Source organism: Phallusia mammillata, chromosome 5 (genome assembly GCF_965637545.1).
Source record: "Phallusia mammillata chromosome 5, kaPhaMamm4.hap1.1, whole genome shotgun sequence".
Classification (NCBI taxonomy): Eukaryota; Metazoa; Chordata; class Ascidiacea; order Phlebobranchia; family Ascidiidae; genus Phallusia; species Phallusia mammillata.
The window spans coordinates 22,484,222-22,507,487 of NC_137256.1; the positions used below are offsets into that span (position 1 = coordinate 22,484,222).

Here is a 23,266-nt window from a genome sequence, read left to right on the forward strand (position 1 = left end):
TAAAAAAGGTGTAATGACGTGTTAATTCGTTCTCCCGAAGGTTGCGTCATTTTGTTGTTTGTAGCTTTGTCCACGTTTTTATGAAAAAAGTGGACGAATAAACAAGAGACGGTTCGGTGATGATTATCTAGGGCTTGACGTGCATTGGCGGTCAGTTAAGGTTTTGGGTGAGTTGCGTCCATTGTTGCTTTACAGCTCCCATCAACCACTGTGACGTAACAAGAGTTGCCTATTACACAACTTTGGACAAAAATAGCATCTGATCGAGCTTGGCCGACTTCAAAGTTGGAAACATTGTACGTAAAACGGTTTTACTCAGCGCATGGTTAAACAGGCCATTTAGTTGCTCTTCAAACGTGATGGACAGAACGTAAACTGCATGTTCAAAACTTTTGTTCCGATATAGGTCACTATAGTGGGAATTGTGCATAAACCTGTAATAACATATTCCCTAACAAAGTTCGCAACAGACAAACACTGCTGGGGTCCAAGTTTATAGAGCGTCTACGCGCATTCAGTGTTATTTACCCCGATGAAGGCGACCTGTATAGGTCGTCGAAACGTCGGAATAAAAATACTTGCCAGAAGAGCTCTATAAACTTGATATTATGCCTGGCAGCAATAGCTCATATACTGGGATCCAAGTTTTAAGATTATAGGTTACGACAAGATACGTTGATTTGTGCACCTCATAAAAAAACGTAATCAATTACCAAAATAATACAGAATACAAAAAAATTACACGTGTCTATAATCTTAATATCTATCATATTCTAGTCGCAGCAATTGGTCTGCAGGCAATAAAATATCTAGGTTTTCATACCGGACGGTGCAGTTAAGATAAGGAGAAAATTTTACGTGCGGTTTCATCAGATAAGTCATGGTCTGGTATGATTTCAACAAGGTGCGTAATAACGAGGGGAACAAGGAACACTAAAACCTCTGTTCCTGTTTCTTCTTGTGTGAAAACTGCGGAACCGCGTTTGTGACAAAAGAAACGGGATCCGTCAGAAACTACGAAAAACGTAAAGGCTAAAATTAAGTCATAACGCTAATTGACTATGAGCTCTAAGTCACGTAACATCGCGGGCAAGTAAGAAAAAAACAAGAAACTTGAAAACACAAAAGTCAATTAGTCTCAAGGTAAAGATCTAGATCAGCAGTTATGACTGGTGTCACTGGTGTCACTTGTGTCACGTTCGCACAGTGTCAGTGGCATTACATGAGCTGTCCATTTGGCGTCAAGGCCACGGTCGATAGAAGAAATGACAAACGTTTTTTGTTGTCTAAGATCGACATCGCACCGTGCGCGGCAACACGACTAAATTGGACGAAAGGTTCTTCGAGACCGTAGTCTTTGCGGGAATGTTCGAGAAACAAGATTACAAAACTTCATTTTTTATATTTATCGCAATTTAAAAACTGATGTTTCAAATTGAACACACAAATGACAGAATCAACACTTCAAAAAGACTGTACTTTCTAGGTTCAAAAACAAAACTGGACGATTGGTTATGTATAGCCTACATTTATCTCCAAAGTCAAATTTCAACAATGCATGACTTGCAAAATGTTTTAGGTACAACATTGGCAATGATTTCCACGAACCGATTTTATAAAAACTGTTAACGGACATTTAATTAGTTGCTATTAACATGACCTCTTGGGGCGTAATTTTAGGGATTATGTCTTTTTATAGCACACTCAAGTGTCAGAAATAGTGCAATTACGGGTCAAGAAACTGTTTTGGAACACTCTGATTAAATACCAGCTTGCTATAAACCGATCTATCTACCATAATCCAAATATCAGTTTACCACAAGAGAGCAAAGCTAGACGCAAAAACAATATTTGCGCCAAGCGAAATGGTCTTTGAATTTATGTGACAGCGGATATGCTATCAAAATTTAAAAACGCAATTAGGTGGGGAAACAATGGTGCGATTATGGGCGGGGACCACCGGAGCGGTAAAGTCAAATACAAGTTTAGCAAACTTTAATTGAAGAATCGGTAAGGGCAATAAATTTACGTGGAAAATAGGCAGATTCGGTAATAGGCTATTGTCCTGTAATGGCGAAGATAAGACTTGTAGATTACAAAGTGGCCCAAAAGATGAGAACCTATCATAACTTAACCAAAGTGGTAATCATATAATAATTATTACAGCTGGGATTATAATAAAACAGAGCACGCCCGTAACCGGTGATAACGTTTAAATTTCCACAGTAAATTGAAAATTATAATACTCATTTTTCCATCTGTGAACGGGAAATGAAATGACAAATTATATCAAGACTCTGACGTCATGACTCACTTGTTTCGGTATATGACGTCATCGGACAGGGAGCAATTAGAGGTTTGCTTTCGAAATGATCGGTGGCTTATGTAAATAGGTGTGTTTTAGGGGTAGGCGAGGTAAAAATATATACACGTATTATATTTTATCCAGTCACGATCTTGGTATTTTCGATAATGAAAGTAATAGATCAGCATAGTTATTACATCTTGTGTTGATTTGCTGATGTGACAAGGCACAGAAACGCCTATGTAAAAAATGGCGACATATGGAAATTTCAGTCCAATTGTCAATGGGTTTAATTTCGCTATAATTGTTGCTGGGTTTAAAGCAAAAATCACTTCGGAATCCGTTTAGCCCTGATTTTATAAACGAAGCTCACAAATAATAACCCAAACAGTTGTGAGTCAGCATATATTACAAGTTAACTGACAACAGTGGTTCAGGTTAGTAGACCGGTAAATCAATTTTTATTACGGTCCGATCGTTTTGTAGAATCTGAAGATCAAAGCAATAAACATAATATTTGGATTTTATAATTTTAAAATCTAACCAACATAGATTTACTGTATCTACAATCATCATACCTCCAATCAACGATTTTCGAATAAGATAACAAAAAATAGTTTTTGGTAGGCCTAAATAGTTCACACGAAACGGCAGTTGCAAAACATTGGCTTAGACGTCAAGTCAGAATACAGCAAATATGTCGTAAAGGCTACCAAGCGATTCCAACAATGCGCTTTACCTTAATACGCCTTGATAATAAAGGCGGTTCCGATAAATTACATTCACCAGTATAGACGATAACACCAATTTGCGGCGCGAAAAAGATGGCACAAAATGAACGACTATAGTCAATAGTTACAGAGCACCGCCGGGAAACGGATAGTGACTCAGCGACAATTCATCTACAAGCAAAAGGTGTTAGGCGACATAAGGGCACCACAACACCACGCTACGAATGCCTGGGATTCCAAGGCGTCAATATTATTGGCGGTCAGACAGCGACTGGAGGTCGGGCCAACAGTCAGTGTTGATATATGCTCGCTGGGAAGCCCTCCTGTGTGGTAAGCCATAGCGGTGATACAATATGTAAGTATGGTTAGGCGAAGACCCAGGCCCCCGCTTATCCAATATGTTGACCCTACTTAGCGTTTAACAACACACAAAGTTACAGCAGTTCCAACAAAAATTTGAAATAAGAAAGTGTGTTTTTAACTCAGTCGCCAGATTTTACGACATTTCAAATTAACAGGCTAAAACTAACTGGAAATTGAAAACATGAATCCAAACCACAATGAAACGTTACAAATTTGAACGTTTACAATATTTGTATTTTTCTGTTTGGTTTAACAAACCACTTTTTTGCCCCTTGAACTTTAGGTCCGTATGCAAACACTACAATTAGTCATAAGTTATGTAACAGTACATACACCCACACAACAAACTTGTTCGAAGGACACAGAGAAGTTTGTTTGCAATGAAACCTTGCAAGTTTGCAAAACTGACATTTGGCTGGAGATTATAAGCCGCCCATGTCAAAGCGAAACACGAAATTTGCGCAGTCAGTCATCAGCAAACAAGAGAGCAAAACCGCCAGACTGACATCGCTTATGATATATTGGATGTAACAAAAGATAGAGGGCAATGTTCTGTAGGTTTGACAGACGACTTGGTTCATGCAAGAGCGGGTGCGTCAGTCGGGACCGCGAAGGCATTTGACATTATGTCTGGGGCCAACTGCAAGGCGGGAAAGGTTAAGATTTCCAATATTAAGTTAATGTGAACACCACAGGGCCCACGTCGGGTAACTAAAGACCGACTCAAAGGTCGTGTTTAAATTGGGGTTGTGGCAACATGTATTTACGTGCCACAAAGGTATCTGTAACCATAGGCTGTTCCGTAGGCACAAACGAGACACATAAAAAGAAATTTGGTGCTGTATTAAAGATTTAATCGTGTGGTTGTTGCGCGTTTAATAGATAACTATCATCGGTGCCAACCGATTGTGAGCGCTTTTTAACTGTCTAATATTGACTAGTTATGTTCGACTTGATTATGGTTTTGGTGCAATTGCATCGTTTTGTTTATCTTCCGATAACCTAAATAAAATAAACTCAAAAATACAATGAAAAACATTTTTCATCGCACACATTGTTCAGGTTAAAAACAATTACAAAACGTAATATTTAAATTGTAAAGTGACCGAACTAATTGTGCTTTCAAGTGCACCCGAAATTGAAAGACTTTGGTCGATATACCGTGTTTTTAATATACGGCAAAAATATTTCTATTTTAAGACTATAACGAATATATGAAACTAGCAACAACGTATAATGCGACCTTTTGGCGAAAACGGTAGCAAGAACCCTTATTAAAACAAATGTTGTCGTCTACTTCTTCGCACCCTTAATAGACTTAAGGGTCGGCGGCATTTACTATAATCGAATCAGTTAATGTATGATAAAGCAAGATATATACGACCGTCGTCATGGGAGCTGTAGACAATCTTGGATAGAGCAAAAGCTTGACGCACGTTATACCCATATGACGCATCTATTCGTTAAAAATCCCTAATACAGTGATTTAAGGGTTTTGTATATTTTTCTGTAGTTATCTGGGTTACTTTACGCAAGCAGTTGCACATCTGATTAACCTTAGACATTAATCCATGTCAAAAATTGCAATTAGGAATACAAGGAATTGGCTTAGTAAGGTTTAACTATCATAGTGGATGTAAAAGCAATTTTAATTTGTGTAAAGGATAAATATACTCTTCCCAAACTGTTACCACAAGCAGCTTATTCAAATAAAATGAATTAAAATAGATTGATAAAAATAAAAATGTGCTGAGGAGCTGGAAATTAATGATTTAAAGTGATACTCAAAAGTTTGTGTAATTTAGGCTTCCAACTTTTAAAATACGTTAAACCGTTTCGTGTTGAACAGACGAAAAAACATCGAATGGGTGATTTATCTTATGACGTCGTAAGAGTTTAAAACCGTTTGTGTCAGGTTACTAAGCCAAAGTTGCCTCGAAGGTTTGACAAACTCAAGTTCCAAACACTAAGAAGACTAAAAACAAATTTGGAAAACACATCGCGTGTTTGAAATCACAGAATCATCCCAAAAACACGAGGCAAAAGTTAAAAACGTGGACGAAAGCAGTTCGGTTTCGGCACTAATTGCAGATCCTAGGACAGCGGGGCAAAGTACATAATCGGACCACAAGGAAGACTGTTAGTCCCCAACGTAAATCAGCACGTATATGAGGCACAAGCCCTGGTACTGGATGACTCGATTTTTAGGTGAGGCAGCCGCAGAAACCGCATATAAGTGGCGTACCTTGTCAATGCGACCTTAAGAACGTGCTAAGAAAACTGCTTCGTTGCGATTTCGATAATTTGCAACCAAGCAACCACAGTTATGCGAGCTGCAATATCTGATTCAACCGTCAACAAGCACGGTGTAGATAAAATCATAATCAAAAGGTTTTAGGGGTTCACTGGCATAAAATGTCAAGGATCAGGGCAGAATTGTTACATAAGGGTTATGTAATTTATGCGACCACACAAATTACATAAGAGGTGTTGTTGCATGGGGGCGTGATTCGGTAAACTTTACATTAGAATTTCTACTCCTAATCAAAAAAATGTGCGTAATGCAAGATGCAGACTTGTCAGAAAATGGTGAAACATATATACTTACATATTATTTACAACAATGATAAAATGAGCTTAACTTAAACATTCCACTTAAATTGAATGTTTTCTGAGAAACGTTGTGTGTTTAAAGGAGTTTTCAGTCAAAAAATTAGGCCCAAACGTTTGGCCGGTTGCTCATTAGAAATAGGAGAATAGCCATTTTCCAAAAGAATTTACTTTCACCGAAGTTTCATATCAACAAGCAATCGACAAACACAATTGACCGGCTCTTGAACGTAAGCATTTCTAGGCGCCAGAACGCCAACAGGATTTCAACAGCTGGCAATTGTTGGTTCACAAACTGGGCTAAGGAAACGAAAAACCTCCCTTTTTAGGAAATTTGTAAAAACAAAACACTGGCTACCAAGCAAAGTTGCATCAAACATTACAACATGAAAAATGAAAAGGAATTCCCTTGTATGAACAATGTCACGTTTATTTTCTCAAACAAATAAAAAAAACGAACTGTTCCGCTTTGCAGCTTTGTAAGTTACGTCAGTGTATGAAAACATACGATTTTTCCAGGGATCGTCGAGTTATTGCGCCATAGTCTTTGCCCATCCCAAGTTAAACGGTTGTTTACGCAACATTGACGAAAATTTCACAAAAACAAAAATTCCTTTTCATAAAAAAGTGTTTCTGAGTCACATTTACGAAGCCGTTGCCTTGGAAACGCAAAAACAGAATCACCACAATCTCCTTATTCGCCCCTTAGATATCCGGACCAAGGGGGTAACCTTAGTCGAAACATCAACAAACTTATACGCGCCGGCGATCAAAGAAGACGACTTGAGCCAGAAATTGAACTGACTCAGTGCAGGAGTCACATTGGCTTCCATTGTGCTGGACCTGCACCCGTCTGAGACCAATAGTTGACGTAATGTCTTCTGCCAAAGCGAGTATGTGACACAGAAGACAAAACAACAGTCTGTGATTAGGAGCTTACATGGCAGCGGCGTTTGGCAGGCGTCGTTTCTTGAGAGTCCGTGACTACCTCCGCCAGGCATTCACCGAAGTGGAGATTTGTGTTAAGTGCGCATTACGCAGCGATTCAGCACCACTAAACGCCACTTGGCAACATCAATAGCTTTGCTCTTGATCAGAATGGGTTTTATTGTGTCTTAAATGGGCTTTGACTTGTTCAATTGCCGCAAAACCAATTTCGGGCTTTGTTGAGCAAAGAAACACGACAAAAATGTGCATCTAAAAATATCTTGACCCCGGTATTTACCAGATCAGGGTGCTGTGATTGCTAATACTTAACCGGGACACGAGCAAACAAGTAATGCTTCATAACACACTAGGCAATCGCTCGTAGACAAACAGCGCAAGCACACAGCACCTCCCAGCGAACTTGGCCAGGGGTTTGATTAAGTTTGCAGATCAATATTAGCTTGACGGCGCATTTTCGCTGCAATAATGCTGAGCAAATGATCGTTCGAAATACACGCCTTGCTTGCCGAGTTCGATGTCCTCGGGGGTAAAGCGATAATCCACTTTGCAGGGTCTTGAAATTAGGTTATTGTTCGATTTTTACCGAGCACAATATTATATTGGATCGTATGCCTATTATGACTGTTTTCGCAGACATTAACATCTTCGACCTGAAACCTTGAATATAACCTTTTGACGTGAAAACTTGGATAAAACCTTGCAATTTTTGTATAATTTATAAGGCACGAAAACAGGTTTTGTGTTACTCATCCGGTATGACGGCCGAAACGTTTTGTTCAACAACAATCTATGGGGAAGCAATGTTTTTCACCTTTATTTCATTACATTTTAATAATTTAGTTCTAACATCTACAATTAGAAATCCTCGCGAAATGATATTTGATAATTTGCACACCGCTTGCGTAAATGTAGCAAACCTAATACATGACACAGCAATTTTAACCGTAAGAGCATTTCCAAATTAGAAGATGACCTAGCAAAATCATCCAACTGTCGTCAACGTAAATGTCTTATTTGCATGATCTTTTTTTATATTTCGCCTACGAGTGTCGAATGATTTGTGCCATCGCAATTATCGCTTGGCAAATGTCCTTGGGTTTGAGTGATTATGTGGTCGGATCGAGACTTGATTTGTGGATAGATCAGGCTTGATAGACGATAACCCTGAGGTCGGTTGACAGCTCTTGCTAAGGGTTGTGCACGCCGTGTGGTTATTGTCCGTACATTGAGCCTGACATATCTCGCGTTGGGGCAACAATGTTGACTCGCGCTCGAACATGGCTGAAACACTTGTGCTAGCTTGTCACGCGACCCAATTAATTGAGCAACGTCACTGATTTTATCGAGATCTTTTGTGTAACTTTGACTATCGTAGGTCGAGCACGTTTTGTTTCTTGTCCAGATTTTGTTGTAGATAAACACGCGAAACTGAGAAAAATAAAATGTAGTCAAAATGTAACCTTTTCGTCAGTTTGATAACGCCGGTTTAATCGTAGCGATTGATCTGATATCTGCTTACAATGACGGAACATAAACGTTTGCACATCACACAAAGTTTCGGGGTACTTCAGTCTGAATTCCCCGACGAATTCACGTCAACACCGCATTCGCAGACCGTATAGTTGGACAAAAGCTCATTGTTTTTAAGAAACGGAGATAGTTTACCCGCCATATTCCCACCAAAGGCCACCACCTGTCGAAACAAGTGACGTAGGGACGATTGTTTGGTAAGAAATGACATTCTTTGCGCAAAATGGCGATAGTTCAACAGCCTTGGAATTTGTGGAGTCCTTGCCGAAATAGCGATCAAACAGCAACGCGACGATGCTTGAGCAATGTTGAACGCGTTTTAAACGGGACTTAAGGGTGACGAAGGCCGCCTTGGATAAGTGAATCACTTGACAGTTGTTTGACTAAGGGTGGAAGGCGACGCGCTTATCCCCAATATAAACTACACGCGTAGTGGCGACGCTTGAGAAGTGTCGTTGCGATGAAACAGAAGGAGAAAAGGAGATCTCAAGTTTACCTTACGGTGACTTAGCGAAATACTCAAAACGAATAAGATGTCAATTAACGAGTTGCATGGAAGGAATTATTGAGCGCTTTCTCATCGGGAAAAACGACATTCTCACAACTCGTCACGTGCTTGTGACATCACCGTTACATGACGACATAAAATCAATAATGCGGGCAATGATAAGGTTTTTTGGAAAATTTTATGCTAGAGGTATGCGAACCCAAGAACGATACAAGTATCTTCCACAAACAAATTTAAGTGACTCGTTAAAGGCAACTACCACAAACCAGAAGGTAACGCCTCCCTCAATAACTATGGGAAAACCCAAAAGTTGGTGGGAAGGACCGAAAAACGTGACGTCCACCATTTTCTTATTGCGCAACCACTGGACTTTTTTTAATTTTTTTTTAATAAAATCGTCGGTTTCTAGTTACTCGACAACCACTGGTTCCTAGGTTGAGTCACGTGTCATAATTACGTCATACCTCACCGGCAACAGCGCAATACATGATGACGCCAACATTGTGTCAAAAAACCTTCACGCCGACGCCAGTGCCGTGTGCTAATTGTACATAATTGCCGTTAATTGCCCTATTTCGATATTTTTACACGGGCAAGGTGGGTAAAAGTGTTGGCTAGCGGTTATTCATCGAAGGAACTCGAAATGGCACCAAGTCTTGGCAAGCGCGCGTCGTTTTTAAGCCAGAGATGATAATGTCAGGCAAAAGTATCGACTTTCATGATAAGTTGAACCGAGGCGCCGACGTAATTCCGTAAACTCGATGTTGAACTAGGACGCGTGAAATCGAGGCCAAACCTAATTGCTCCGCAGCCCCTCGAGAACTGACTGTAGCAGATCCTATACCTGTCGACGCAGACACTTTTGACAATGATTAAGAGCAACCAACCGCTCCAGTGTAACCCGTTTTAGCCCCTCAGAACCGTGAAGATGAATATCTGAAGTGACGGGCGCCTGCAAAGGTTACGGATTTGCAAGTGTTCAATTAGTGTGCGGGTTAAGGTGAATGTTGCACATTTCGCCTTGAACCGCTTGCGTGCCTAATTGCCTCGCCATTCTTGAGTTTTATTTTAACACTCCCGCGGGCTGGAAAAGGAGTCTTTCGCAACAGTGCAAATTTCACTGAAATCCAGATTTACCGTCTGATAAACTGCATTGCTATCACTACTGTGTCTAATTTGTAACATAAGAGTCAGTTTTCAAATGCTTTAGAAACCGCTTAGTATGTGAGAGAAAAAATATACCTCACATAAGGACTTTTTAAAATCACTCATGCAGGCGTTAAAAAGACATAATTGTGCCATGGTACGCCAATTGAAAAGCGTTATTATGGTTTAAACGCCCCTGCATGCAAATACACTGATCGTATCTTTCAAACATTTTCGCTTGAAAAGATATGTGACCAATAGGAGAAAATGGAAAAGTTGGAAAACGCATTGGAAAAGTTGGCAATGAAAAACGTTACGAAAAAGCGCTTAGCCCATAACAATGTACTCATTACACAAATTCAACGGATAAAAGATCATAAAGATTGTTTCGCAAATAAACGTTTTCCTTATCGACCAAAAGCGGCGATTTCTCGCTGGTTTAAAGTCAAATTATCGGGTAGGGATGGGGCTTAGATTCCAGCTAGTTTCGGTGATATCTTAACGAGCAACTTTATCACCGATATTTACTAAACACAGCCCGCTCATTATCATTGAGTCGTTTGATGCCAGAGCCAAAGAGACTAAAACGTGATTACCATGACTTGTTTCAACGAGACATTAGGTGTGTTAAACCCTATTTTGACGTCACGCATCAATTTCCCGGAAAAGGTGCCGATCCAGATAGCATTAGTTCATTCTAAGCGCTATCAGCGAACAAACTGCACTGAGGGGGAGGGGGGCGCCGCAGACACAAACACTCTTTCGCTGATTGGAATCGTTCAATAATTGACAGCGGGCTAAGGAATTTAAAATATGCAGTCGAGCCGCTTTATGTCAATCTTACTCGCGGGAGCACCAGGTTAAAACAATACAGGTGTGTAAAAAACAGCTTCGCAATGTCAAAAAAGTACTCCGCAATGTTATATTGTGTCTTCGTTGGTCTCTCTTTAAAATATGAAGTGGAAATGGAGGGTTGTAATAGAGTCTATTAAATAGACAGTTCATCCATACACGGCTGAATTCAAATCGACACCAATCTTTGCTTTAACTATTTACCTATTGAGTTTCGCAGTTCATTCCATCGAGATCTACCTAATTACGAAACCACAACATGCAAAATTACGGCGCTTTAAATGGTTACCAGTTACCCACACAATTATTGACACTAACCAGTTACAAAATGGACACTGGTAAACAGTTTTTTATCTCTATTACTTAAATTGACTAAAAGATACCGTTTTTATTAAGTAGCTAGATCAGTGGTTCCCAACCTTTTTGTAGTCACGGACCCATTTTATAGGTCCGCGGACCCCCAACGTAATTTAGTCTTGTTATGTTTTTTGTTTCCTTCATCATACGTTATTACATTCGCTTTTTTAGTAAAAATGTAATCAACCTTCATAGTGCTTAAATCTCAACTAAGTTTTGTACTGACTCGGTCAATGCGATTAAGAGAAAAATTTTCTGGTGTACAAAACCTGAAACAAAGCACTATAAGTTTGATTGTTCTTGTGTGTTGTGATGTCACAATGGAGGTAACAATAAAAAAAAGTTAATTTTCCTGACCCGAAGGTTTGATAAACAGTTTGCACGTGTATGCAGGATTGTAAAAACGGTTCATAAACTTACAAAAATTTTATTGTTGGTTAATGGTACTAGGTATAAAAATAAAAAAAACATCTCACGGACCCCTTGGGGGTCCGCGAACCCCAGGTTGGGAACCACTGAGCTAGATGAACATATTCTTAAGGTAAGCCAGTTTTCTCAGTGTTTCTTTTAAAGTAGAGTAATTGTGACCAGTGCGTTATAAAACGATACCTTCTGTGCTACACTTCACCGAATAATCTGGCGCAATCTATGTAATTGTACTAAGAAAACCTCTTCATTATAGCCTTAAATTCGTTAACACCTTCAAGACAACACCAACGACAAGGTGGATTTCATTAAACTTTCGCAACAGAATTAGGTTAATACAAAACACAGGTTTGGATCTTAGGAGAAGTAGATTTAAACATGCAGCATTTTGATCCCACGCGTTGCCACAAAACAGCAAAGAAACTGTTCCAGTCACGCGGACATGTGGTGAAAACCCACTACATCTGCCCACACACTGGCTGCAGCCGCAAAAGTGTGTTCAAAAATAAATGACCTTACCGCATTGGCAGGTGTGGTAGAGGAATAATTGTGGGCGAGCAGTTACTGAATTAGTTCCTTGAAAAAGTGATTGAGACAATTTAAAAGTCTCCATTTTTATACGTAGACACTGTGGCACTTTTCATCGAGAATAGCAAGTTACAAGCTACTGTAAAGAAACCAATTTAAACAGGCTGGCTGAAAAAATATGTTTAACCCTTAAAAAGTAAAAGCGCATATGCGGCCATTTCAAATGCAAAAATCCGCAATTTTGTGGCTTGCCATTGCTTAATGCGTTCGAACAAAACTAATTAGACCTTGTGTCTGTATCGAATTGAACGTGATCAAAATCAATTATTCCGCAAGTAAAAATGCAGTAACACTTGCAAATGGAAAACAAATTAAAACTACCGCGTGTCAAAGGATGTACACAGCGCCGCAATGTCAAACTGGCGTCCTTTCGAGAGTGAGCGAATCGCATTTGCTACGAAACAATTGAAACGCACTTGTTACAAGAGTCACGACCCTCTACTCGACACGCGACTGCCTTGTAACCGAGCGAGACCCGATACGCTTGTAAAGTATAATCCTGTTGTCATCCAACTTGTACCGTAAATATGCTGACATGTTTACTACGACAGTTTAAGCAACAGAACACATTGTTTATGAATTGCTCTCACAATGAATGAAGATGTGACACGTAAACTCGTGGTAGTTTGTGGAATGGGTATGTGTGAGTCTAAAAAATGTCTGAAGAGTTTATGTTTCTCACGTTTGATCTCACTAATGTTGGGACAAAGGTTCGAAATCTCAGTACACCATCTCACTTCCGTCGGGGATTGTTAGTCACAATGCGTACGTACGTCACAAAAGGCGGGGCGATTACCAGTCATAACAAGGAAGCGTGGAACTGAATGGAAGACTTGTGTAAGTCGGCTAAATATACCCCTAAGCATACTTCCTATCAGTGACAAACGCTTAGCCCCTCATGACATCACAAGCATAAAATCGGTTTATCTTTCGAAAGGTCCAGCGGACCAGGCAAAAAGCCGTGAAAGGTTGGACAGACCCACCCAAAGTGTTTCCTGTGGTCTTGTTGTATGAAATCGAGTCACCAACGTGGTTTACAGTCCCTTGCGTTGTTGGCTGGATTAGCCACAGCTAAGCGCCCGGGGTTCATGGTGATTGGCGTTATCTGGTCCCCTGCTGGCAAGTTTAACAGAAATAGGCTGGCTACCCCGGCGGCAGCGTCTGACGTCAATACGCGCATTGGTCTATTGAGCGAAAGCGACAAGAAAAGAAGTCGGCTGGGCCTTTTTTCCCAAGCCCGGGAGCTTAAATAGCGCCTCTGGTCGAAGTTAGGACACAAAGATCGCTGAGTCGATCGCTAAGAGGACTTCGGCAACTAGAGGAAATAGCAAAGGTGTAGTGCAGGCAGAATGCATTGCAATTGTCGTCAAACACCGCAATTTGGATACCCCCTCGAAGAAATAAAAAGTTAACGGGCACAAGGCCTGTGCGATGTCGAAAGTGCAAGTTAAGATTTAACGCAGCTGTAAACTCAGATCTTATACCAATATGTATATTTTAAGTTGTTTAACATGTGAAAAATATGGAACGATTTCAAGACCATGTTTTCTCTTTTTGCAGACAACGTAGCGAAAAATAAGAAATTACTTGTGAAAAAGTACAACTGCTGTACGAAAACTGATATACGACAATACCTGCACGCTACAAGAAGAAGACCCAACAACAAACGTAAGTACCATGAAACGCTATGCAAACATTTGTTGAAGTCGTAAAACATATAGGTTTATAACAGCGTGGATATTTTTCATCAGACCCACAACGGTTTTTCGGGTTCATGTGAAACTTCTATTTACTGAGAAATTTACCGGCTTTATTCATCGTTTTTTTAGCAGCGGTTTATTTTTCTAATTTTAAGTATCAAAAAGAGGCGGCGCCAAAACCTGTAAACATTCATCGCCTTTCGATTTCACGTGTCAACCTTGCGCTGCCGATTCTGGCGAATTGACCCCGAGGCCGCTGAAACTTTAATTTGTCTAACAACATGAACTCGACTGAAAAACCAATTCAAATTTGCAATGACAAATATATTTTTTCATCCACAGAAACAAAATGCAATCGTCAACACAAAGCGTCATCGTCCGTTCCGCTCTCGTCATCCTACTATACGTCATCGTCGCTTGTGACGCGCGCCCTACGTCACAATCAACCGAGACGGTCGTACACCCAAAGTTGATGCAGGATCTGTTACATACAAGGTGAGAAAAAATGTTTTAGGCCGAGTTCGAGAGCTTGGATTCTCGCCGATTTTTGTTAAGCGCCCGTTCTCAATTTTGATGACGCAGCGTCGCTCGCTTGAGAGCTCATAGCGTTACGAAAACAATTACGTAGCGTCGACGGTTTTAGCCCAAACCGCGCTACACGCTCGTGCCTGGCACGGGCGAGTACTGGATATAGAAAATAATACTTTGGTCTTTGTAACTCTATATTTTTTTCAATTAAAAAAATAAAATTGAATAAAAGTTGGAACTGTTTTTAACCCAATTTTCGTTTCGCAGAACCACTTCCCGAAAACGTCACGCCGAAATCCGCGTTTCGTCTCAAATCTCACGCTCAGTTCAAGAACTTCGCCGTAAGATGCTTCTTAACGGAATGATGCACAGTTTCGACAACAAGCAAATCAAGGTTGGTACACGAGCTACTTCACTATGTATCACTCACACTCAACACACGACCTCCTGCTTAAAGGAAAGTCGTTGTGCATTTTTGTTGCTTATGTGGTCACCTTACATCCATTCGATTGCGAACCGCATCGACTGTTTTGTTCCTTTAATCACTCGGCATTTGCCTGCACGAACTCGGCACCGTCACACGCAACGCGCCCACCGTGACAGTCGCACAATTATTTGGACAGAAAGCCAATTGTGTGGTCACAGGAGTTATGTATAAAACCAGCGAGCCAGACTAACAGAATATGCTGAAACTTAAGGGTGATAGTTGTTAGATTTTACTGTGGGTAAACGCTTATTGTGTTTGGGCCTCCGCAAGCCATATCTAGTTAGGGTAAACACTCAATAGCGCCGACTTACGAATAAACACGTAAACGTCAATAAACAATTTTGCGCCACAGAACTTCGTCCGTCGAATAACAATGAGCGCTTTTGTAATTCCACATACAATAACGTCTATTCATAAAACCTTGGCACGCAACTAGTCAATAACCTTGTCGAATTTGAACTTTAAAGTCGAAGATAAATTGAAAACTATAATTAATCGCGCATAGTGTAATTCGCATTGGCATAAATCAACCGATTACAAAACTCAAAAGTCGATCGCAGTTCACAATCGAAAGATGTATTTGACCACCGACCCATTATTGTTATTATTTTGATAAAAAATTTAAGTAAATTTTTGTAAACATTTTTTTGTGTTCGTGATAGTTTGAATTTTAAAGCGATTAAGTAACACTAAAGTTAAACATTTTTTTGTAAAAAACCATTAAAGTTTAAGTAGTTCGCCGTTGTTAATTCTTTTTTCACGAACAAACACCTAGTTAGACATAAAAAGCAAAACGCGGGGCCCATCGCAAACCATGAGCGTTTATTCACAGAGAAGTGGTAAAAAATACAGCCCGGCCTTTCTCAACTTCTTATGGGCTCGGCTCGCAAGAAGCAGAAGGCGTTCATGAGGAGAAGAGCAAAGAAGCTGGCTCGTCAACACGACAAGAGAAGCAACACTCCTTTCCTGTAGAGGGCGTTAGAGAGTGAAAGCGAGAGAGAGACGAAGGAAAAAAGAGAGCGAGAGAATTGCGATTGCGCAATAAGTCACCTTGCTGATTATTGAAAGCCTACGCCGAAAACTTTGCCGCTTTTCAAAACTGTGATCTGTCCGCCTTTTTATACATATTCTACATATCCATATTTATTTTTTTGCTCATGTCAACCATGGCTGCATTCCACGAGACTGTGTTTCAGAGATCTTCTTTTTTTCCTATTTATTTAAAATGCCCGCGTTCCCATTTTGTGTTGCCTGCTTTGTTCCCTGCCGTGCCGTGCCGCGCTATTTTCAAGCGATATGCAACTTTACTATAACGTTCCACATCTGTGCGCGCACGGCAAAACATTTTCATTGCATTTTTTTACGTCCCGCCGCTTTTTTGTACTATTTAAGAAGTCGTTGTGCGCAAGCTGCAGAAAAAAATAAACAAAAACAGTCAAAACTGATGATTCAGATTTATCCTAGCAGAAATCAAAGAACTAAATACAGATCATAGTTTACAAGTACTTCCAAACAGGCAGAATCAGTGCATAAACGTCCAGGTCACGGTGGCCGTTATACCGCTAACATAACTGATACAGATGACAGAAATAACTAACTTGAGTGCAATTTCTGTTTTGCTAACACACTAAACAATATTTCTTTTACAACCAACAATAACACTTTTCGCAATAAATGAGACTAACATAACCAAGGTTGGTATCGAAAAATCTTTAACCATCTGAAAATGCAAGTGAAAGCTTATCCGAGCTGGGCTGTACCCGCTGAGCAAAAGGCCTTTGGTGACCTGTACGGCCTTGTATTCTTCACAGAACATGCAGTTTTGGACACAATATGACCCTAGCCGTCGTCAACACAAGCAAATGGCCAGTTTCCAGGTATTACATTCATGCCATCCCATTGCTGCTTACAAAGCTTGTATTGCCAATCGGGTGGCTTATAGGCGACGCAAATTTTATCATCGACAGAACCCACATCAGTATGCAATGATTTTTCGGCGGCTTAGTAATGCAAGTATAGCATCGCAGCCAAACTCCTTAGTTATTTACTTTAACTTATATTTTGCATGTTTTTGCATGTTGGGTGTGAAATATGTTAATAGTTTTTGCATGAATGGTAAGAAACTTAAATAAAGTACAATATTCATTAACTAACTACTTTACAAAATTGGGTTCATCTAAAACAAGTCACACTAAAAGCATACAAAGTGCATGAAAAACATGTTGAATATTTTGCCCACGCAAAACTGATTTGTCATCTTTCACTCAAAACGAGCCTTAAACCCCTGAAGCTTAAAAGTTTGATTGACGTAAAATGCATCAGTAAATGCGAGAAGCAAAGATTTGTTCAAATCTCCAGCGAGATCTTCTGATCCGCTTCGAAGCCTGGGGCGTTGGTTTACGCTGTAGATTTCATCAGACTTATACAGTTCGTTTATACACTTAACTGATTTTTCCCCTGCCTGAAATCTGTAGGATAACATGCAACTTAAAATCAAATTGGGCGATAAGTTTTTAAAGTCCCCGCAAAAGGCCTATAACAACTTCGATCGCAAGATTTCAAACCAGTTTTGCCTTTTGTGGCAGTTTTCCAAGCTTGTCAAGTAAATTTACCTCCTAAAAAGGTTACCCCTATCGTAATCCGATCTTAACAGGCGAATTATTCCTGCCACAAACTCATAAATGACCATTGTTCTCTGTCAAGTTCCCAGTTTGACTGCAACAAACAACAGAGCTAGCTTCTTAACAGTGCGAATATGTTGGGTGGCTGACGTAAAGGTTTCACGGAACTGGTGCACAAGGCGGCAAAACGAGGGGATCGCCAGTTTTAAGGACAGGATTTAAAGCAATGACACGAAACCAAGCGCAAAGTAGCCCAATTTGAGCTTGGGGATTATCGCTGCGACCAAGTCGAAAGGCCGAGTTGATGCGACCACGACACGCAAAACACGACTCGAGGTTGATCGAATTTCACAAAAAGCCGTGCAGTCATACTCGACTTTTAGACTGTGTAAGTTTGAACCTCGTTACCGCGCTGAACAATGCCGTAGTTGTCAACTTGCTCACTCCACTTGGATAAACACGATTGTTACGGCCGATGACGGATTGTTTTCACCACAACATTACGTCACGCCTCCGGTGTTACTGCGGCTAAGGCGATTTTACTGGCATGGTTGGGGAACGTGCAATCATGATTAATGTTCGAATTACGCGCATTATTTGGCGTAATCTTGATTATATCTGTTTGCACATGCACCATAATGCATTACCATTGAGTGCTTGTTGTTGCTTCGTTGTATTAATCCGTGATTGTTACTTCAAATAGGATTAGTATAATGTAGGTTTAAAGCTTAGCGTACTGTAGCTGTACTCACGGATCAACCGTTTGTATCAGTGCCTTTTCACTCAGATTCCACCGCCATCTCACAAACTTTCATAAATTTACCTCATGGCTTATTTTTCAATTCCATATATTTTCTTTAATGGTTGTAACAAGAAAAACAGTCGAAGACCTGAAAATGTTAAAAGACACTGGATTAGGTTATGACTTTCCGTATTTCCATGGTTGTTTAGCATAGTTTCCTGTTATACGTTAAGTTATGGTTGTTAGATTCAATAATATAAGTGTTGGGAGTTGAATATCCTGAAATAGTCGAAACAAACGGCCATTAATGGTTGCACACAACGACAACAGGGTATGATTCATTGTATATAATGTATAAATAATTACAGTTAATTGCACCAAGTCGGTTTGGTTATAACGAACAAGATTGTATATCGCAACATGTTCATGGTCTCGCGGTATCACCTTTTTGCTGCATGTTTTCACTCTAAAGGCAAAACAAGTGCTGTCGTTCAGTCTTAGAATGGTGAACTTAAATGCCGTGTTAATCCCGTGAAGGCGATACACCGCAAAGTTATACGCGAACGCATGTGCATCTGACTCATACTGGTCGCATTAGAACGCCCCAGAGTAAGGATATGCATCTGTGCAGGGCCCTCGGCAAATTATGCCCGTTTTCGCACGTATAGGACGATATCGGCAGAAAGTCCAAGCTGTTTTATTCCGCGTTGGGTAGATCCGCAGGTAGATTTCATGCGATGCGGCGCTATAATCTTAACAGGTGTTTACTTTCAGCAATGTGCAAGAGTGTTCGATACAGGGGCGCTTTTGCGATTTGCTTGGAGCTTATAGGGAGCCAGAAAAATGAGAACCACATATTTACGTTCACGGAGGTGACGAACAAGTAACTCGCGTTAAAAATCCCGTTCCACCATGTTGCGGGTTGCGAAATATTTTCTCAAAAATGTCGACTTCTGCAACAATAATATCACAAAGTGAGTTTGCCCAAACTGATTTAGAAATGCATTCAACTATGGTTATCAAACGACACTTTGAAACAATTAAATTTTGCAACACCGTGACAAAAGACAACACAAAGATGGCTTAGAAGCCGACTTTCAGATATATGTAATCAAGTTATTGTTATCAAGCATAAACATATTTTTGTATAAAAGGAAATAAATAGAACAGGCACAAAAGCAGCAATTAATGTAATTAGCGTTGGCGAAAGTGTGTTTGGTGTTTCCAGTTCCGGAACAAACCGCTGTTCAAAAGTCATCTTCCACAAATCATTGTAAGCGAAGGACATCCTCTGCAAACGACTTTATTTATAGAGATGTCACACAAACAGATCCGTATCTTCAGCCAAATCGCGACGGCAAGAGTCGACGTTTGTTTATTTATTTAAACGATGCTTGAGTCTGTTAAGCAGAAGTCCGTTAAACAAAGCTCATTTTCGCTGCGTACAAAGCTTAACCGGTGCTGAACTGTTATACTTCGCGTTTCCCTAACGAGCCAATAACGACTAGCACTTAGGGTAACAAATGTCAAAATCGACTTTTCTCACCAAAAGTGTTGATCAACTTCGAAAAAATTCTCATTACAAGGTGGAATTCGATCACCAAATGACACTTTAGACAAAGTTTTGACCTTGCCACGCACTAAAACACGACTTTTGCCATGTATTTTTTGAGAAATATGTGTTTTGCGTGTACGCTGTGATACACATGTGTATTAAAATGTAAACAGTTATAAATCATTCAAACCAAAGGGTAGTTGCAAGGCCTTTTGAAATCTACTGTACATCTGACCCTTGTGTTTAACTCATACTAAAAAAATGTGTACTGTTCTTGGCATTAATTTTTTAGTGGCCTTTGTCAAACATTATGTCGTTGCGTGTCAATCTGATAAAAACACATTTTTTACAATTTAAAAATAAGTCATAGGCCCCTGCTATGACGGGTCAATTTTAAACAATACCGTTCTTGAACTGAAGCGAAAAAATGCCACTTAACAGTCATTTTAGCGTTTAAGCCTCCAACACACAAAATACCCATGTTTACATTTCATTGGCCTACCAGCTTCACAAGGATTAGTTGGGTATACGGCATGTAATACTATAATACACACTTAATTCCATAATTTTCTGACGTTGTTCCAGTCTTACCACAAATATGCAATTAGCAGCAACTGCAGAGGTAACTCAATTCATAATCGACAAACAAACGCAGTTAGGAGAGCTGCAGCCTGTACATGCGTAGAGACCACGCATGCGGTTAGAACTTGCTCTATTAATAAATCAACAAATCGACGACTTCTCTCAACTGTATCTTATCATGCAGTGGCCTTCAAGCGTCACTTTGTATTATCGTGTCCTTGACTTGTCGTTTCTTGACGCGAGAGCACTGATACAACACTACTTGAGAGACAACAACAAACTACTTATGTTTGTGCAAACGACAGTCGTTTGATGGCCTGTAAGCTGATAAGAACACGACAAGTTGACAAATAGAAAGCAGCAACAACTTCTGCTGTTCTTGCTCGATATCTTTTACCTTTTAGTTTTTGTTTTACGTATATTTCGCCCTGAGACGATACAAGATACCAATGCAAACATTTTACTTTCATTTTAACGTAGGGGTCATGCAAATCATGCTTTTCATCTTGAATGACAACATATATTTTCCTCAGTTAGCTGCACAGAACACGGGCCTCAAACATAATTTAACATTTAAAAAGCTGGTTCATATTTCTTTCATAAAGTTTCATAATTTGATTTGTTTTAAGTTGAATCATAATAATTGTTTTTACGTGTACAGATTTATCCGAGCCGAATTCCGCATCGCAAACTAAACCCCGACATTTTGAACCAGATTGACGGCAATGAAGCCAACGGTTTAAGGGTACGAGTGATCAATACCAACCCAACGAGAATGCCTACCACCTCAGAGCAATACTACAGGTTAGGATGGTAAAAACGATCAAACATTTCAACTGCCAAGTACTCGAAAAACAGCCAGATTGTTTCCACATTCCAAACATACTACCTCAAAACATCGATTATTCAGCAACATTTATTTGTCAACAAGTTTGTACAATCGCAAATCGCTTTAGTTTTTACATCGTCTGAATTGCAACATATCGTTCTTCGACAGTTTTATGTTTAAACAAGTTACTATATAATTGGGGATCTAGTGCTTAGAAGTTTTTTTCACGTTTTGTACTAAAGCCCGATACAACCTACGGAATGTAAATGTTCATTTCAGGCAGGCTAGAGCAAAAAAACACCGAAAAAAACACCTATTTTCTTGCAGATATGTCCAACAAAGTCACGACGCAGCAGCAGTAGCAAAAACTTGCCAGGATATGCAACAACTTCTTGCCAGAAACCATTTGCGCGTTCGAGTTAGTTGTAAGACCACTCCTTCGCGAAGGAGGGTTCCATTCCGCTTTTCCAGCCATAGATTCACAAACTGAGGGGTGCAAAAGCTCCCCTGCGCTCCCCCGGAAATTCTTCAACCGTTACCAGTGTTCAACTGATTCCAGTGGACGTGGATTTCTAAGAAGCATTATGCCCAACTTGCTATTAGTTTTCTTTTTCCTACTTTGTCTGTATTTTTGCGATGTTTTAATCGTGCGTTCGCTCAACTAGGTGTGCAAAATGATTTGTTTTGTGGTGAATTCGGTCAAGCTGTTGTTTCAATACAATCAAATAACGTGCAACGACATAAAACCCGAGTTTGCTTGAACAGATTTTAAAGCCTATCGAATATATTTTAAAAGCCTGACATTACAAATTTACATAAGACCACAATGCTTAAAGAGTTATTTCTGCAGTCAATGAGATTTCATACAAAGACCACGATATGCTACAAAAACAGTGAAGCAGTGTTATACAAAAATGTAAATACTAATTTATGGTTTATTAATCAAAAAATAACAGGAATAAACACTTACTGTACATGTTCTTAGTCAAATTCCGCTTTGTTTCCTGAATTCTGTGACACAACTTCTCCTACAGCTAACACCTCTTGCAAAATGCTCGCGTGCAAAGTGCTTGTAGTACTGTGACGTCATAATTGGTCTTCAGGTTGGATAGATTTAAAGGGAAGTGTGATTTAAAAATTTGTTTGCCTAAACATACAAAACAATCATTTACTTTCCAATGAATAATACATGCATTTTGTGGGTCTTGCAATCATTGTGTGAAACTAGTTATAAAATAACAATACAGTGGTATATATAGCAGTGGCTTTGACTTATCACAACTGTTTTGAACAGAGAGAAATGTATTAACCGGATAGAAAATCACAATGAGCAAACAGGGTTCTAGGTAACATAAAAACAGAAACAACATTTTACTATGGGCAACTAAAGAATATTGTTGTAACTTTGTTTTCATTGTGTTTTACAACGAAACAAAACCGGTTATTGCTCAATAGATTCATTTAAAGGGACTCAAGTCTACCCTAAGTAGAGCTTTCCGAATCAACAACGAAAGCAAACGAATCATTTGTCCTTGGAATCAACTCAAGTGTAATCTTTGGCAAGGGCGTTTCAAATTCTTCCTTGAAATGCAGTAGCAGGAAATTCCGCAGCAGAACGACAACAAAACCCCGGGGACGGCTGATAAAACACAACATAATAGGCCGATTAGGCGCCTGAGAAGATACGTGTGGTAAGCACACACTAACAGGGGGAGCCGATTAGCGGAATGCAAATATTTGTGCACTCAACGAAAGGTGACGAACCCATTATGCCAGGTTTACGAGCTTCGTGTTTGAAGTCAGTATGTACCCACGGCGAACGAAAACGTTCCCTAGGTTTTTTTTGATATTTCGTTTC

General features: G+C 39.8%; 1 protein-coding gene across 2 annotated transcripts; it reads left to right on the forward strand.

Moving 5' to 3' along the window:
• The first annotated feature begins 13,663 nt into the window (after positions 1–13,663).
• On the forward strand, positions 13,664–22,154 carry LOC145229966 (uncharacterized). 2 transcript variants are annotated; one of them, XM_080095313.1, is made up of 6 exons: positions 13,664–14,032; positions 14,407–14,559; positions 14,860–14,986; positions 16,891–16,956; positions 21,241–21,383; positions 21,736–22,154. In XM_080095313.1, exons 2-6 carry the CDS (start codon positions 14,414–14,416, stop codon positions 21,896–21,898), a joined length of 645 nt encoding a protein of 214 aa, XP_079951439.1. In that variant the 5' UTR covers positions 13,664–14,032; positions 14,407–14,413; the 3' UTR covers positions 21,899–22,154. The 2 variants fall into 2 exon arrangements, with proteins under 2 accessions (XP_079951439.1, XP_079951440.1); XM_080095314.1 differs by lacking the exon at positions 16,891–16,956 and having other exon boundaries at positions 13,667–14,032.
• Positions 22,155–23,266: the final 1,112 nt, after the last annotated feature.